Source organism: Bufo gargarizans, chromosome 5 (genome assembly GCF_014858855.1).
Source record: "Bufo gargarizans isolate SCDJY-AF-19 chromosome 5, ASM1485885v1, whole genome shotgun sequence".
Classification (NCBI taxonomy): Eukaryota; Metazoa; Chordata; class Amphibia; order Anura; family Bufonidae; genus Bufo; species Bufo gargarizans.
In genome coordinates this window covers 313,971,755-313,987,769 of record NC_058084.1, presented here as the reverse complement: position 1 = coordinate 313,987,769, position 16,015 = coordinate 313,971,755, and the positions used below count along the sequence as shown (strand labels likewise).

At 43.7% G+C, this 16,015-nt stretch overlaps 1 protein-coding gene across 1 annotated transcript; it reads left to right on the top strand.

The window, feature by feature from the left end:
• Nucleotides 1–8,196: 8,196 nt before the first annotated feature.
• Nucleotides 8,197–14,410, top strand: LOC122937746 (tubulin beta-2 chain). The gene is made up of 4 exons (XM_044292764.1): nucleotides 8,197–8,608; nucleotides 9,396–9,504; nucleotides 9,621–9,731; nucleotides 13,087–14,410. The coding sequence occupies exons 1-4, from the start codon at nucleotides 8,552–8,554 to the stop codon at nucleotides 14,142–14,144; spliced, it is 1,335 nt and encodes a 444-aa protein (XP_044148699.1). The 5' UTR covers nucleotides 8,197–8,551; the 3' UTR covers nucleotides 14,145–14,410.
• Nucleotides 14,411–16,015: the final 1,605 nt, after the last annotated feature.

Here is a 16,015-nt window from a genome sequence, read left to right as displayed (position 1 = left end):
TTTTTGGCCGGAGCAAAAAGCGCAGCATGCTGCGGTATAGACTGTGTGTAGACTTTTTATATCCACTGAAGTTGCCCATAGCAACCTTTCATTTTTTACAGCTCCTTTGGCATATGAAAGGTGGAATCGGTTTGGATTGGTTGCTCTGGGCATCTAAGCCACTTTTCCTTTACACCACTTTGATAAATCTCCTCCATAATGTTAAATATACACAATTAGGGCTCATGCACACGACCATATGTATTTTGCGGCCCTCAAAAAACGGATCCGCAAAAAATACGGATGATATCAGTGTGCATTCCGTATTTTGCGGAAAGGAATAGCTGGCCCTTCATAGAACAGTTACTATCCTTGTCCGTAATGCGGACAATAATAGGACATGCTCTGTTTTTTTGCAAAACGGAAACATGGACATATACGAAAACGGAATGCACACAAAGTAACTTCCGTTTTTTTTGCGGACCCATTGAAGTGAATGGTTCCGCATACGGAACGGACACGGAAAGAAAATATGTTTGTGTGCATAAGCCCTAACTCTAGTGGCAGCCCAGAGTCATAATGTAATAGATACTGGGAGAATATTCTGGAGGTCTGTGTGATTAGGTCATCATGATTCATTGTTTAACTCTATTCCTGAGCAGCCATATGCTCCCATGATAGAAATGTGTTACTGCCACAAAATAATATTAAAGGGAATCTGTCACCACCAGAGACCCTTTTCTACTGTTTGCATGGCCCTATAGCTCTACTATAGCCACGTGTAAATATACCTTTATGCCCCAATCTATGTTCTCTAACCTCCAGAAAATGTTTTAATCAATATGCAAATTCATTTGAAAAGAGCACAAGGGGCTGTACTAATCTGTTGTGGAGCCAATCAGCACCCAGCAGCAGTGATCCCCGCTCCTCTCCACTCTTCTCCTTTCCTCCTCCTAGCAGTGATGATGTCATCATGCTGCCGGCTAAAATCTTGTGCCAGTGCACCGTCACTGTTCTGTATGGGCCTGCATGGTCTGTAATGAAGCGGTTTCATTAACTGAACTGCACATGCGCCAGCAGCTAGCACAAGATTTTATTTGCCGCTGCTAGGAGAAGGAAAGAAGAAGAGTGGAGAGGTGCCGTGCTCACTGCTAAAGGGCCCGGCTGGGCTCCACAACTGAGTAGTACAGCCCCTTGGGCTCATTTTTAAATTAATTAGCACATCGATTAAAACATGTTTTTGGGAGGTTAGAGAACATGGATTGGGACATAAAGGTATATTTACCCATGACTATAGGGCCATGCAACATTAAAAAAGGGTTTACGGTGGTGCCAGATTCCCTTTAAAGGGGTTCTCTAGGATTTACATATTGATGAATATGAGATTGACAGTGGACAGCTGTATGAAGAAGCTGTGGCGTTCTGTGAGCATTTAGGCCTAGTGCTGTCTCGCTCATCGGTCACATGGCCTGGCTGCAGCTCAGCCCCATTGAAGTGAATAGGGCTGAGCTGCAATACCAAGCACAGCCGCAGTTCAATGTACATGATAAGCTACGGGGAGGCCATAGTGCGGGAGTGCTGCAGCTGATCTGTGGCAGGGCTGGGAGTTAAATCCCTGCTGATCTGATATTGATGACCTATCCTGAGGTTTGGTTATCAATATGTAAATCCCAGAGAACCCCTTTAATGATGATTATGTTGTACAGCATGTACCATGAACTTATGGACTGTATATATTTTTTTCTGGGAACTGCAGAAAGCATAACATACTAAGTCTGCAATTTACAAAGCGAGACCCAGTCCTAGCAGGTCAACAATTTGCAATGAGTAAATTGATTGATAGTAAACAGTGACTCAGTTCTCCTAGCTCACTTCCTGGAGAGTGACACCTCTTTTGGCTGTTTCCAGGAAAAGCATCTTTCCCATTCCTGCAGAATGTGAATGAATTCTGGGCATCTCATTGTTTGCTTCTTTGTGTGTGACTGCCCCTCCTTTGCTGCTGTACTAGAAAGCTAAGGAAAAAGAAACGTGTGCATGTCAGCGGAAAGCTGCAAGCTCAGAAAGCAGGAATCTTCTCACAAAGGTCCAGATCCTTGCCAGGACCGTAGAGTAAATCTACCTTGGATGAACACCCATCTTTTTTTATCAATTGTCTTTTTATTGACGATTTTTCCAAGAATAAACATGTACACAAAAAAAAAAAGCATGACTTTGGAGTACATTATCCATGATAAAAAGATAGAACTAAGGGCATTTGAGCAGAAAAATAGCATACATCATATTTTTATGCATATATATCCTTACATTGAATAAGTCTGAGAAAGTACATACACAATAGGATGAACACCCATCTTAACCAGTACTGACCTTATTTAAATGTATTTCCCGTATTCCTATCACTCACTAGTAAACGAGTTCCAGACTCACATTTATTCCTTTGAGAGGTTCCTATACATGGAGCGTGCTCGCTTGCCGGGCACTTGTTGTGGGAAAGGCAACCACTTTGTGACTTTATGGCATTATATCTAAAAGTAGGGCTACATGAAAAACATTAAAGCGATCCCAGGCTTTTTTAAGCAATGATCTATCCACAGGATAAGCCATCACTAGCTGATTGGCGGGGGTCTGACACCCCGCCGATCAGCTTTTCTGAGCAGCTCTATTTTCCAGGGCTACACAACACATCAATATTGTAGTGGGGAGAGGTCGCTACTACACCGCTGCTCCCATTGACCAAAAACCTCCAGTATAATCATGCCATACTAATATTGTCTTACTTTTACTAAGCTGGACTTTTACTGGATACACCAACGTTCACTACTACTGGAAAATGAAAAAAGAACACCAAGAAGGAGTTAAATCGGTTGTGCAGTGGTGTAATATTGATGACCTATTGTCAGGACAGCAAACAAAAGCAAAATGACGGCAGCATCTCCAGACATGAATTTTATTCACAGTGGGTCCATGAAATAATGTGCAAATAACGCCAGAACGTGCAACGTTTTGACTAACAAGCAGTCTTTATCAAGCATAATCAAGAGTGAGCTAAAAACAACTTATATATCCTACATAGTGCCTCCTCAAATCACAAAAGGCTATACAACCCCCCCTGGTAGACTTTTTGTCTCGGGGAGAGGCTCGGTATTTAGTACGATAGCTGTAACGGATCTCCTGGCACCCGACTGGGTACCTCCGTTGATGGATGCTCCAAGCACTCCACCTGACACCGTAAGCACTGCCAACCCAACAAACCGCCGCAGCTTGGTTGGGATCTTGCCGTCTTCCACCCACCCTGGGCCCAAGACCAGTATCCAGCTTCCAGTGGGTAGAACCGTGTTGTAATCCCAGGGGAGTATAATACCGATCGCAATCCCCAGAGTAAATAAAGCTGTCCCCCCCCCCCCCACACATGAGATGAGACTCTATGTTGAGGGTAAAACAGGAACTGACTTTATTGAAGACCAACTCTGTATATATAAAGTTCAAGAAGTCTAACAACATAAATCAATTAACTATGAACAACATGCAAACAGACTCCCCCCCCCCCCCCTTCCCAAGTTTCTTAATGAATGAATAGGGAGAGAGGAGACACATGTGACGGGTGTATCATAGGGTGATTTACTCATCTACACCGGAGTCGGCTACTCCTAGAGTCTGCTATCTTCATGATATGGAGTGGCACAGAGGAGGAGTTGGAGAGACTTCATCAGCATTTGAATACTGGGATTCCAGGTTTACAATTCACTAGAGAGAGAGTTACAATTTTTGGACGTGAGGGTGTACGTCGAGGATGATTGCATCATGACTGATTTATACCAAAAACCGACGGATAGGAATCATTTGTTGAGATTTAATAGTAATTATCCTCAACGTATGATTGAATCACTTCCTTGGAGTCAACTCCTTAGGGTTAGGAGAGTGTATCGGACGACCAGAAATTTGATGGATGAGTGATCGAAATGTGTGACAAATTCATGAATAGGGGTTATCCTCGTAGATTATTACATAGATCAGTTGACAGCGTAAAGGAGGTGGCTAGAGAGAGTACTCTACAGTTGAACCCCAAAAGGAAAGAAACAATAAGGATCCCGTTTGTTTCCAGATATGGTCAACATAGTGGAAAAATAGCAGAGATCCTTAAAAAAGAATGGCATATTTTACAGAAGGGTTTACCGTCTATTCATGAATTTGGGGTCCCTCCACTCATAGACTATAGGAGAAACAATAATCTGAGGGACGGACTCGTCAAGACAGACATTGGGAGTGAATGAAGTAACAAACAGACATATTTGGCTCCGCAGAGAAAAGGGTAATTTCCCCAGGGAAAAGGATGCTGCAATTGTGTTAATATGATGAAAGGGGAAACCTTTGCGCACCCATACACAGGGCACATTTACTGGGTTAATGGATATTATACATGTAGCTAGCCAATGAGACATAAATGAGTTGTTTTTAATTTTAATCTTTGCCTTTTTAATTTTTAGATGTAGGAGGTGACATTCGGGACGTCCATAATGCACACACTAGTTGAACTCGTGATCCGGATCGAACTATGATCATTAGAAAATAATATTGAAAATATGTGAATATACACTCCCAGATCCCATAGGGATAGTCCTGGAAGGACGATACGATGATACACAGAATTGGATCTTCCAAAAGTGTGGTCGAGATCCTCCTCTGTAGGTTACAGATGGTCACCATATTTTTTTTTTTAAAGATTATCAACAATTTGCATACACTCTGAGAAACAGATAAGCTTACATGCAAATAGATACACTCAGTCTGTTCTACCCTATTAAGTCAGTATCAAAAATCACAATATCAAAATACATTTGCAAAAAATGCTTGAAATTGGAGTCAGTACCAAAAAAAAAGGGGGAAAAATAGCATTGATTCCGTTCTACATCAAAGATATACCAGACACCATACACACTTCCAGACATACACTCCCCCATCGGAATGGACAAGAAGATGGTCACCATAGTAACGGTGACGCACTGTGCGGTCAGGTGATCGAGAGTTGGATATATGTTCTGGTCACATGTCCGGTCAGATGATCGATAGGCCACGTGACTGTGGCAAAATCTGGCACGAATGCACTTGGGCATGCGCAGTGAAGTTTGGCAGAAGCTGACGAACATGTGCATGATCTGGGTGTCCCGTATGCTGCCATCCTTCTTTAGGTAATTGATTGTGATTTTAGATTGGACAACTATGCTGACACTTATAAGAGGTATACACCTTCTTGGTGAGTTTTTAATGAACAGATGTCACTGGGAGTAACACATTATCATGATTGGTACATTTTGATTTGAGGAGGCACTATGTAGAATAAGTTGTTAAGTTGTTTTTAGCTCACTCTTGATTATGCTTGATACAGATTACTTGTTAGTAGAAACGTTGCACTTTTTGGCGTTATTGGCACATTATTTCATGGACCCACTGTGAATAAAATTCACGTCTGGAGATGCTGCCGTCATTTTGCTTTTGTTTGCTGATCGGACGACCAAGGTGGATCTAAGGTCGTGGATGGGCTGATGCATTCCAGTGTCTACACGGTATTGAGTGCTGCTCTTAAAGTTTTATCTACTATTATCAGGATAGGTCATCAATATCAGATTGGCAGGGGTCTAAGCCCGGTAACCCCTGCCAATCAGCTGGTTGAAGAGGCTGTGGCACTGGTGAGAGCGCTTCCTCTTCAGAGTTTACCTGGGTGCTCTCTCCCTTGTAGCAGCGGTGCAGTGTAATTACATGCTCACTTGAATGGGATGGATCAGTTGTAATTACACTGCTACGTAGAAGTCAACATGCAGGTAACGTTTGAAGAGGAGGCAGCGCTTGCATATAGGCCCCCCTGTAAGTTGTGTGGTGGGGTCTCCATGGATCACACTTGTTTTCTCAGCATATCCCACAGATGCCCATTCACATTATTTGGGGAATCTAAAGGCCATATCAAAACCTTGAACTTGTCATTTTTCCCAAACTATTCATGAACACCTTTTGAATGGTGACAGGGGGAATTATCCTGCTGAAAGAGGCCACCACTCCCAGTAGTGAATACTGTTACAATAAGGGGTATACTTGGGTAGATGGTATCAGAACCTAAGGTTTCCCAGCAGAACACTGCCCAGACCATCACATTGCCGCCTACTTGCTTTCCCCCCCATTGTGCCTCCTGTATTGAATGGCACAGGATGGGCTTGCCTTTGCTTCCTGCAGTCATCAATTAGCCTTGGGAGCTGATGGCCATCTCAGAGCTTCACCAGTTCCACTTCCAGGATCACTTTTGGAAGGTACTCACCACTGGATACCAGAAACACCTGATAAGACCTGCCCTTTCAGAGACACACTGACCCAGTGATTAAAATTTGGCCCATCAAAGTTGTCCACATTTGTCCCATTTTTCCTGCTTCCAGCACATCAACTTCAAGATCCGACTTTTCATTTGGTTCCATCCCTTTTCTGGTGCCATTATCTTGAAATAAGAAGTGTCATTCAGTTCCTCTGTCAGCGGTTTTATGATATAGATGACCTGAGTATATGTAAAAGTACCTCCCCATGATTCTATTAATGCAGGTTAAAGCAGAATTCAGATCCACCACTTTTTCCTCGGGGATCCATCAGCAGATGGTAATAGAAAGTTGGTGGTCCTGTTGACCTAAGAGAGTAGTGATATAGGCACTGCAGGGTCATGATAGGAGCAGGACCCCTGCCAATGGTACCCCCTTTAATGAGCTCAGCTGTCTAGCGGGGGGACTAGTCTTCATGAGATAATACCAATAGGGTGTTCAGACAACTATATTGTACCTATGCAGTAACTACAGAATGTTATCACATTTCAGGATTATACACATAATATATAATCTGCAAAGAAAAAATTGGGGGTCAGTCAGCACATCCAGTGCGCAGGTGCGCGTTGCCATGGCTGAAAGCTCAAAGGCAAAAAAATATACAATGCAACAGCACTCTGCAAACCAAATAAAGTACAATAATAGAAAGTATTCTGGTGCTAATGCTACGCTAATAAATTTGAGATTCTTGGCAAATCATTTTGTACAACATTATTTGGGCCCGTCTGCCAAACGTCAAGGCGATCTCAGTAAGACGGGAACCTAACACTAAATATCACATTAACTGGTGCCGTACTGGCCTCCGTTACATTCAGGGAAAGCAGGTTCCACATGCATGCCAAGCCCACATTATATTATGCCTCTTAGGGCTGTTTCACACGAGCGGATGCCATGCGTGGCATCCGCTCCGTGAAAGAGTGCCAAGACCCAATGCAGACTGCAGAGGCACGGAGCATTTACATGACTGATAATGCTCCGTGCCTCTCTGTGACCTCTTTACTACGAAATCACAGTGACAACTTTATCTCACTGTGATTTCGTAGTAAAGAGATCACAGAGAGGCACGGAGCATTATCAGTCATGTTAATGCTCCGTGCCTCTGCAGTCTGCATCGGGTCTTGGCACTCTTTCACGGAGTGGATGCCACGCACGGCATCCGCTCGTGTGAAACAGCCCTTATGGTGCCAAAATGGCCTCCACTATATTCAGGGGATGCACGCTCCACATGCATGCCGCGCCCACATTATATTATGCCTCTTTGGTGCCGGCCTCCATTATGTTCAAGGAATGCAGGTTCCACTAGCATGCTGAGCCCACTCTGTATTCCACCTTTCCTGGTGCCAAACGGCCTCCATTATATTCAGGGACTCTCTATATAGCAGAGTGCTGTTGCATTGCATGTTTTTTTTTTTTTTACATAATATATAATACTGTAATTAATATACACCAGATAGAGGAAATCGAACCTGTCTCTGGTCGAGTCCAGCCAGGCATATATGGCAATTTTATGGTGTAACTGACTGGATTAATTAGTTTCCTATGATGTGAGCCATGGTACATGTGTGTGGATAGGAAATGGCGCCACAAGCCATTTCTGATCACGTTCGGCGGCACATCTTCCGTGCGCTGTGTAATACTGATATCTGATGGGCACAGTCACACCTTGAGGTAACCTCGCCTAGCTGGTAGCATGAAAACACACAGTGGATTTTTTTCTTGGTGCCAGCATTTACATAGTATTATGTTCAGCCATCACCTGAGGGCACAGCTCATATACTATGCAGTTGGTACATGTGATGACTGCCAGCTGCTGGCACAATGCACACCAGTCATGGCTTCCTGCCTCCCTCAGCTGCAGAGCAGCCCCACCCCATCATGGACGGCATCACTGAAGCTGTGAGACTCCATAATGTCGCAGTCTACCCCTCTCCTCTTTATTGGCTACACAATGCAGCACCCCATACCACCCAAATCCTGTCATTGGCATGTGGCTCCATCTCCCTCTTGTAACCACTCCTTCCGCCCCATCCCCATTACATCATCTAGCGCAGAAACAAGTGCAAGTCAATGGGAGAGATGGATGTTCCCTCAGGAGAGAGGAGGAGGGGCCACCATCCTCCCTGCCCCGCGCATATATAAACGTAGGCGCATAGGACCAGCTGCCAGCCCAGACACCACCAGGACAGAGCACCAGCCTTCCCACAGACACAGCAGTAACCATGCGTGAGATCGTGCACCTCCAGGCCGGCCAGTGCGGCAACCAGATCGGCGCTAAGGTGAGCAATGGCGGGTGCTGTGCCTCTTATTCTAGTGTGTCATATCTTTGTCACCGGCAGCGGAGACACCCTGAGCAGACAATGGGTGGGGTCCTCTCATTAGCTGTGGGGGGAGGTGTGTCAGCCTGGTCTTTGTGCTGGGCACAGCAGGTTGCCTTGGCAACGCGGCGTGCCAGCTTACATCGTACGTGTAGTAATGGTGACATTTTATTATATTACTATGTTTCCAATAAATGTATGCATTTTTATTCTACACTCCTAAACTGATTGCCAGAAAAATGGGTGAACTAGGGTTTCTATCAGGGACTAAATTGGTCCCCTTATTGTGTCCATATAGAAGACCCCATTATAGGGGTTTTGGTTTGACTACATTGGGGACATTTGTGCTTACGCCAATATATATATATATATATATATATATATATATATATATATATATATATATATATATATATATATATATTTGTATGTAAATGGTCAGCACCGATAGTAAATTACCCAAATTGTAATTTATAATCCAATCCTTGTGTGTAATTTCCTACCCTGCGGACAGATATCTGCAGACTATTGCACTGGGTGTGGCGTACAGTCGTAAATGGAAATATCCAGCAGTTACGACGTTATAATCTCGGAAGCCCCCTCCCTTTATATATTTGGTGCTTTCCTTTATTATACTGATGGCTGGATTTACTGCTTTTTACGCGTGCGTCGCATTTCGGTCCATCTGTCCTGTAAGTTATTAATATGAAAGGGAATATTAACAATACATTTCCGCTTTTCTGCCCAGTTTTGGGAGGTTATAAGCGATGAACACGGCATTGATCCTACCGGCAGTTACCATGGCGACAGTGACCTGCAGCTGGAAAGAATCAATGTCTACTATAACGAAGCCAGCGGTAATCCAATATTTATTAATACTTCTGGCGGTGATACGAAGAGACGTAATGCTCTTCAAAGGGGGATTCTGATTGTATGTTTTATTCATAAAAGATATTTTCCATTCGACCCATAGGTAATAAATATGTACCCCGCGCAATCTTGGTGGATTTGGAACCTGGCACAATGGACTCTGTGAGATCGGGACCATTTGGGCAGATTTTTAGACCTGACAACTTTGTATTTGGTTTGTACTGCCATTAATGTATGGTTTATTATTTATCAATTAATTAAGCTTTTTTTTATGGGATAATTAGGGATTTTAGGAGATGCTCTCCACATCATAAGATTATTGTCATGAAGTAATGCAGGTTAGATGAATAAAAAAGTGAGCACAGGATTACTTAAGGAAATGATTTAAAATGATTTTATTTTTATTTTTTGGGGGGGAGGGGGGTTGACTGACTCAACAATCCAGTGTTTTAGGTGCTCTGTGAAGATGTGGTTGTTCTATTTGTCAGAAACCTGTATAAATATATCATTATTACTCAATTTATTTTCTCATTTATATTTTCATTATAATATTTTTGGGAAAATTCATGAGATCCAGAGATGCTTCCATAAAATCACTGAAATTAACATGAGCAGACTTAAATTCGGAAGCTGTCTGATCTCCGCCCAGTTTACTACACTGACTGATTGTCCTGATCTCAGTGTGGATCAATAGCTACAGTTCCCATATCAATCGCCTAAGGGAACATGAACTGATTTTTTTTTTTTTTTTTTTTTTTTCTCTGCATCAGATCCAAATTTTTTGTGGGTCGAATGCGGACCCATTCACTTCAGTGGGGCCACAAAAAAAGATGCGAACAGCATACCTTGTGATGTCTGCATCCATATGTCCGTTCCGTGGCAGCCACATGTCCTATTTATTTTATTTTTCCGTATTACGGACAAGGATAGGACTGTTAGATTATGGGCTGGACATTCCATTTCACAGAATGAGGAATGCATACAGCCAGTATCTGTGTTTTGTGGATCTGCAATTTATGGACCGCACAAACTATATATATATATAGCCTAACACTGACTACAATAAACACAAAACAGCACATTTGTTAAAAGTATCCTGTCAGCACAAAATCGGCCTCCAAACTGCTTGGAGGACATGAACAGTCTAATATGGTTCATCTTTATTCACCGCTCCCACAATATGCTAATCAGAGGTTTAAAGTCAAGGAGGTTGGCACCTTCTTGCCTGAAGTCAAAGTTGCCTCGCCCAAATCCTGCCCCTTCTCCATTGATTGATGCCTAGGCAAGGAGAGGCCAAGCAATCACGTGTGGTAGAAAATGTCATAGGCAGAGGGGCAGGTTTTTGGCATCTGCCTGTATTCTGTTTATGGAAATAAAGTGAAGATTTATTACAAATGAGTGCTGATCCACTTCTTCTACTTGGATGTATGGGCCTGCAATCCAGGATACGAGCACTACCTTCTTCCAGAGTTCCCACTGATTATTTCTACAAACCCGGATCTCTGCTATTCCTTCCCTTTCTTAAAGGGGTAGTCCGGGTTCAGAGCTGAACCCAGACATATGCCCATTTTTACCCAAGGCAGCCCCCCCCCCCTTATATGAGCATTGGAGTATTACATGCTCCGATGCTCTCCTTTACCCTGTGCTGAATCGGGCAGGGCAAAGGCTTTTTATTTGGAGATTTGGTGAAGTACCTGGCTCTCCATGGGTAAAGCTAGGCGGAGGCTTCTGCCTAGCAGTGAGCCCAGTGATGTCACCAGCACTAATTGGGCAGGCTTTAGCTCTGCCCTAGTCTGTAAAACAGCTGGGGCAGCGCCTAAGGCTAGTTTCACACCAGCGTTCGTCGGTCCGCTCGTGAGCTCCGTTTGAAGGAGCTCACGAGCGGACCCGAACGCCTCCGTCCAGCCCTGATGCAGTCTGAATGGAGCGGATCCGCTCAGACTGCATCAGTCTGGCGGCGTTCAGCCTCCGCTCCGCTCGCCTCCGCACGGACAGGCGGACAGCTGAACGCTGCTTGCAGCGTTCAGCTGTCCGCCTGGCCGTGCGGAGGCGTGCGGATCCGTCCAGACTTACAATGTAAGTCAATGGGAACGGATCCGCTTGAAGAGGTCACCATATGGCTCAATCTTCAAGCGGATCCGTCCCCCATTGACTTTACATTGAAAGTCTGAACGGATCCGCTCAGGCATCTTGCGCACTTAGAAAATTTTCTAAGTTATTAATGCAGATGGATCCGTACTGAACGGAGCCTCCGTCTGCATTAATATGATCGGATCCGTTCAGAACGGATCCGATCAAGCGCTAGTGTGAAAGTAGCCTAAGCCCGCCTATTAGTGGCAACACTGCTAGGCAGAAGCATGGGAGCATGAAATTCTCAAATTTTCATATCTGATATGTCCAGGTTCGACTATAAACCCGTACAACCCCCGTTAAAGGGAATCTGTCCCCAGATACGTCATTATGAATCCAACTTACATGCGAGATGCTCGTCAGTACTTTGTAATTGTGTAACTGACTGGTCCTTTCTGTCATGGTGGTTAGGGGCGTTGCAGAGAATGGAAAGGAGCAGAGTCGCAGGTGCAACAAGGTGCTACTGCACTACCCTCATTGCACCTGGGAGCTAATTAGCATAAAATAAAAACTCAGATTTCTACACAGTAGGTCCACATATTGAAATAGCACCAAGACAATTACAAAGAATTAATAAGCCATATTTAAGCTACATTCCTATCAGTTTGCTATAGTTAGCTATAATGAGTGTTTCTGAGGTCAGAACATAAGAGATGAGAGCTATACATGAGCTGTCATCTAAACATAAAGTGGCAGTCTGCAAATACACTGAAATTTAACTCCTGTATCACAAAAACTGCTGAAAATTTTTAATAAACACCAATTGCAAAAACAGTTTGTAGCCAAAAATGAATAGAGTGCAGTATTTAAAAAAAAAATTAGCCCCGAAGGTGTTCATAGCCTTTAAACCCTTTGGTAGTCAAGGTCCAGTGGACTATTTAATTTATGCCAGAATTCAGGCACAGCCACAACAGTAAATGGGGGCCAGTATTGTGAGTCAAAGGCAGATCGAATCCCATCAAAGTAAAGCAGGGAAGCCATCCCTTTTAGGCCCCATGTACACGGCCGTGTGCGGGCCGTGGAACCGCGGCCTGGATCCCTCCTGAGAGCAGGAGCGCACGGCGTCACTGGTTGCTATGACGCCGTGCGCTCCCTGCTGCTGGCACAGTACAGTAATACACTGGTATAGATCATACCAGTGTATTATTGTATTGCGGCGGCAGCAGGGAGCGCACGGCGTCATAGCAACCAGTGACGCCGTGCGCTCCTGCTCTCAGGAGGGATCCAGGCCGCAGTTCCACGCATGGGGCCTTAGAAAGAGTTTTCTCTGACAAGATCCAATCCTGTTTTGGCCCAAAACGTACAGCTCTCACATGGGCTATTTATACGGCCATGTATGTGTTAAATTGCATAGTTGGGTTTTACTTCTTTGGAGTGCTCAATTACTAAAACGTGTCAAACATTCAGTCAAGTGTTAATCTATTCTGTTTGCATTTTAGGCCAGAGTGGTGCTGGAAACAACTGGGCTAAAGGTCATTATACGGAAGGAGCGGAGCTGGTTGATTCTGTTCTTGATGTCGTGAGAAAAGAATCAGAAAGCTGTGATTGTCTGCAGGGTTTTCAACTGACCCACTCCCTAGGTGGTGGCACTGGTTCTGGTATGGGTACACTGCTCATTAGCAAGATCAGGGAAGAGTACCCAGACCGAATCATGAATACGTTTAGCGTGATGCCATCCCCCAAAGTCTCAGACACTGTAGTTGAACCTTACAATGCCACTCTTTCTGTTCATCAATTGGTGGAGAACACAGATGAAACCTACTGCATAGACAATGAAGCTCTGTATGACATCTGCTTCCGCACTTTAAAGCTAACTACACCAACCTATGGTGACCTCAATCATTTGGTATCTGCAACAATGAGTGGGGTAACAACCTGCCTTCGTTTCCCAGGCCAGCTCAATGCAGATTTACGAAAACTTGCTGTCAACATGGTACCTTTCCCACGACTGCACTTTTTTATGCCCGGGTTTGCTCCACTTACCAGCCGTGGCAGTCAGCAATACCGTGCCCTGACTGTGCCTGAACTAACACAACAAATGTTCGATTCCAAGAACATGATGGCGGCCTGCGATCCCCGTCATGGGCGCTACCTGACTGTGGCTGCTATCTTCCGAGGAAGAATGTCCATGAAGGAAGTTGATGAGCAGATGCTTAATGTCCAGAACAAAAACAGCAGCTACTTTGTCGAATGGATCCCCAACAATGTGAAGACTGCTGTGTGTGATATTCCACCACGAGGCCTCAAAATGTCTGCCACGTTTATTGGCAACAGCACTGCCATTCAAGAGCTCTTCAAGAGAATATCTGAGCAGTTTACAGCTATGTTCCGACGAAAAGCCTTCTTGCACTGGTACACAGGTGAAGGAATGGATGAGATGGAATTTACCGAAGCTGAAAGCAACATGAATGACCTGGTCTCAGAGTATCAACAATACCAAGATGCCACTGCTGATGAGCAAGGAGAATTTGAAGAAGAAGGAGAAGATGAAGCTTGATGACAAGAAAGGCTCTCATTTTTAGAAAAAGAAGGCACAGTTTCTACATAGCCAGTATGTTGTCTGCAGCAGTGTTGTGTTCGAGCATGTGTTTCCTTTTCTACTGTATTGTCAGTGATGTCAGGATTGATTTTTTGCGACCCCAACCATGTCAACAGTCATTTAGGTTCTTCTAATTAATGAGGTCCATACTAGTAGCATGTAGAAGTGTTTTTGATGGCTCTTAGATGTTGCTTAGCATTGGAGATCATAAAAGATTATTTGTGCGCTCTGTGTTGTCTGAATTATTCAAATTATTATTTTTTTCATTGTAGCATAAAGGAACTTGAAATAACCCTTTCCACCAAATCTAACTTACCGGGTTTCCATTGTGAATGATATTTATCAAGTTGCCAGAGCCTGCCCCTCTAAAACAGAAGATTTATACTAACCTGCTCCATGCCACTCCAGTCCTCCGTGCTCTCTCCATCTTCCGTCTCTGCACTTTTTAAATCCGCCTCGCCATGGACATGGTCACATGCACCGCTCAAGCCAATGACTAGCTTCAGGACATTATTGGCTAGAGCCGTGCATGTGTCATTGTTACAGAAAAACTCCTTTAAAGGGGTTGTCTGACAGGGTAACGTTTTCTTAGGCCTGTTTCAGTTAACTCTATAACAACTGTCCACATTATTTTGGTCTGCAGTGACCTTCTTTGGTGTCCCTACAGCTGTGGCCCTTACAGGCTGGCTCTCCAGCGCTAAGTACTGGCTGTTAGTAAGTACTTGCATTTGCCATCATATAACCATTCTGGAAAATCTTTTATATGTTGTGCCATTCATCTGTTATTCCTCCTAGAAAATTAAATGTACTGTCACCAGTTGGGGAGTGTTCCTACATGATCTATAGCTATCCAGTCGGTGCTCACTTTATGGACACACACCTCTGACAAGTAGGGAAAGGTAACATCAAGTTGTCAATTCATTCATAAGGCTAGGTCTACATGGCGATCTCATGGCATTGCAGCCGCAGGAATGTGTGAGTTGCCTTGCAAGCCCATTCATTCCTATGGCTTCACTGCGATCTTTGGTCGAGAGACAGGGTTGTATCCATACAGATGCTCCAGAATTGTTATATTATGGTAAATGCCATAATTATATTATATTTACCATTATATTATGGTAAATGTCGCGTTTCTAGTGGTTATGGCGACAGCAATTTAAGACAATTTAGTAGCAGAATTCTTATCAAGCTTATTTTTATCCACTACTAACCGAGCTACAAGATTTGTCAAGGTAGTTATACAGAAAAGCTATTCCGAGCGTAAGAAATCTTCAACCAATCTGTTAAACTCTTCAGAAAATTTTAGATGAAGATCATCAGATGAAGTGCAGCCTGTAAAATACAAAAGTTCAAGAATTTATGAAATTATGCCCTCACTTACATAGGACCGTTAGAAAGCGTGGTATAAAGCTTGAAAAGTGTGACTTTTATGTTTCAAAAAGTATTTTGATGCAGGTAATAGATCTCCAGAAATCAATTAAATACTGCAGAGCCGATCAAAGAATCATACCGACATCTAAAACGTAACTTTTACTTATTGTTATGGATAAAAAGACCCAGGGGAAATACTTGCCCTAGTAATGCCCTGAGGGAGGTGCCATCTCTGATCCTCATAGCCTAGCCACAGAGCACCCTGCCCTGACAAGGGCAACCCTGTCCAGGAACCTTGCCCTAAATAAACAAGCCCTAAGAAGCCCTATCCTGGTCATTCCCTACATGCATGTTTCACACTCCAAAACGGATGCTCATCAGGGGAAGTACATTGCGAGCTGGGCATAAAGGGGGAGACAGTACGCAAATAAATAATTGTTACTGTCAAACAAAAATAT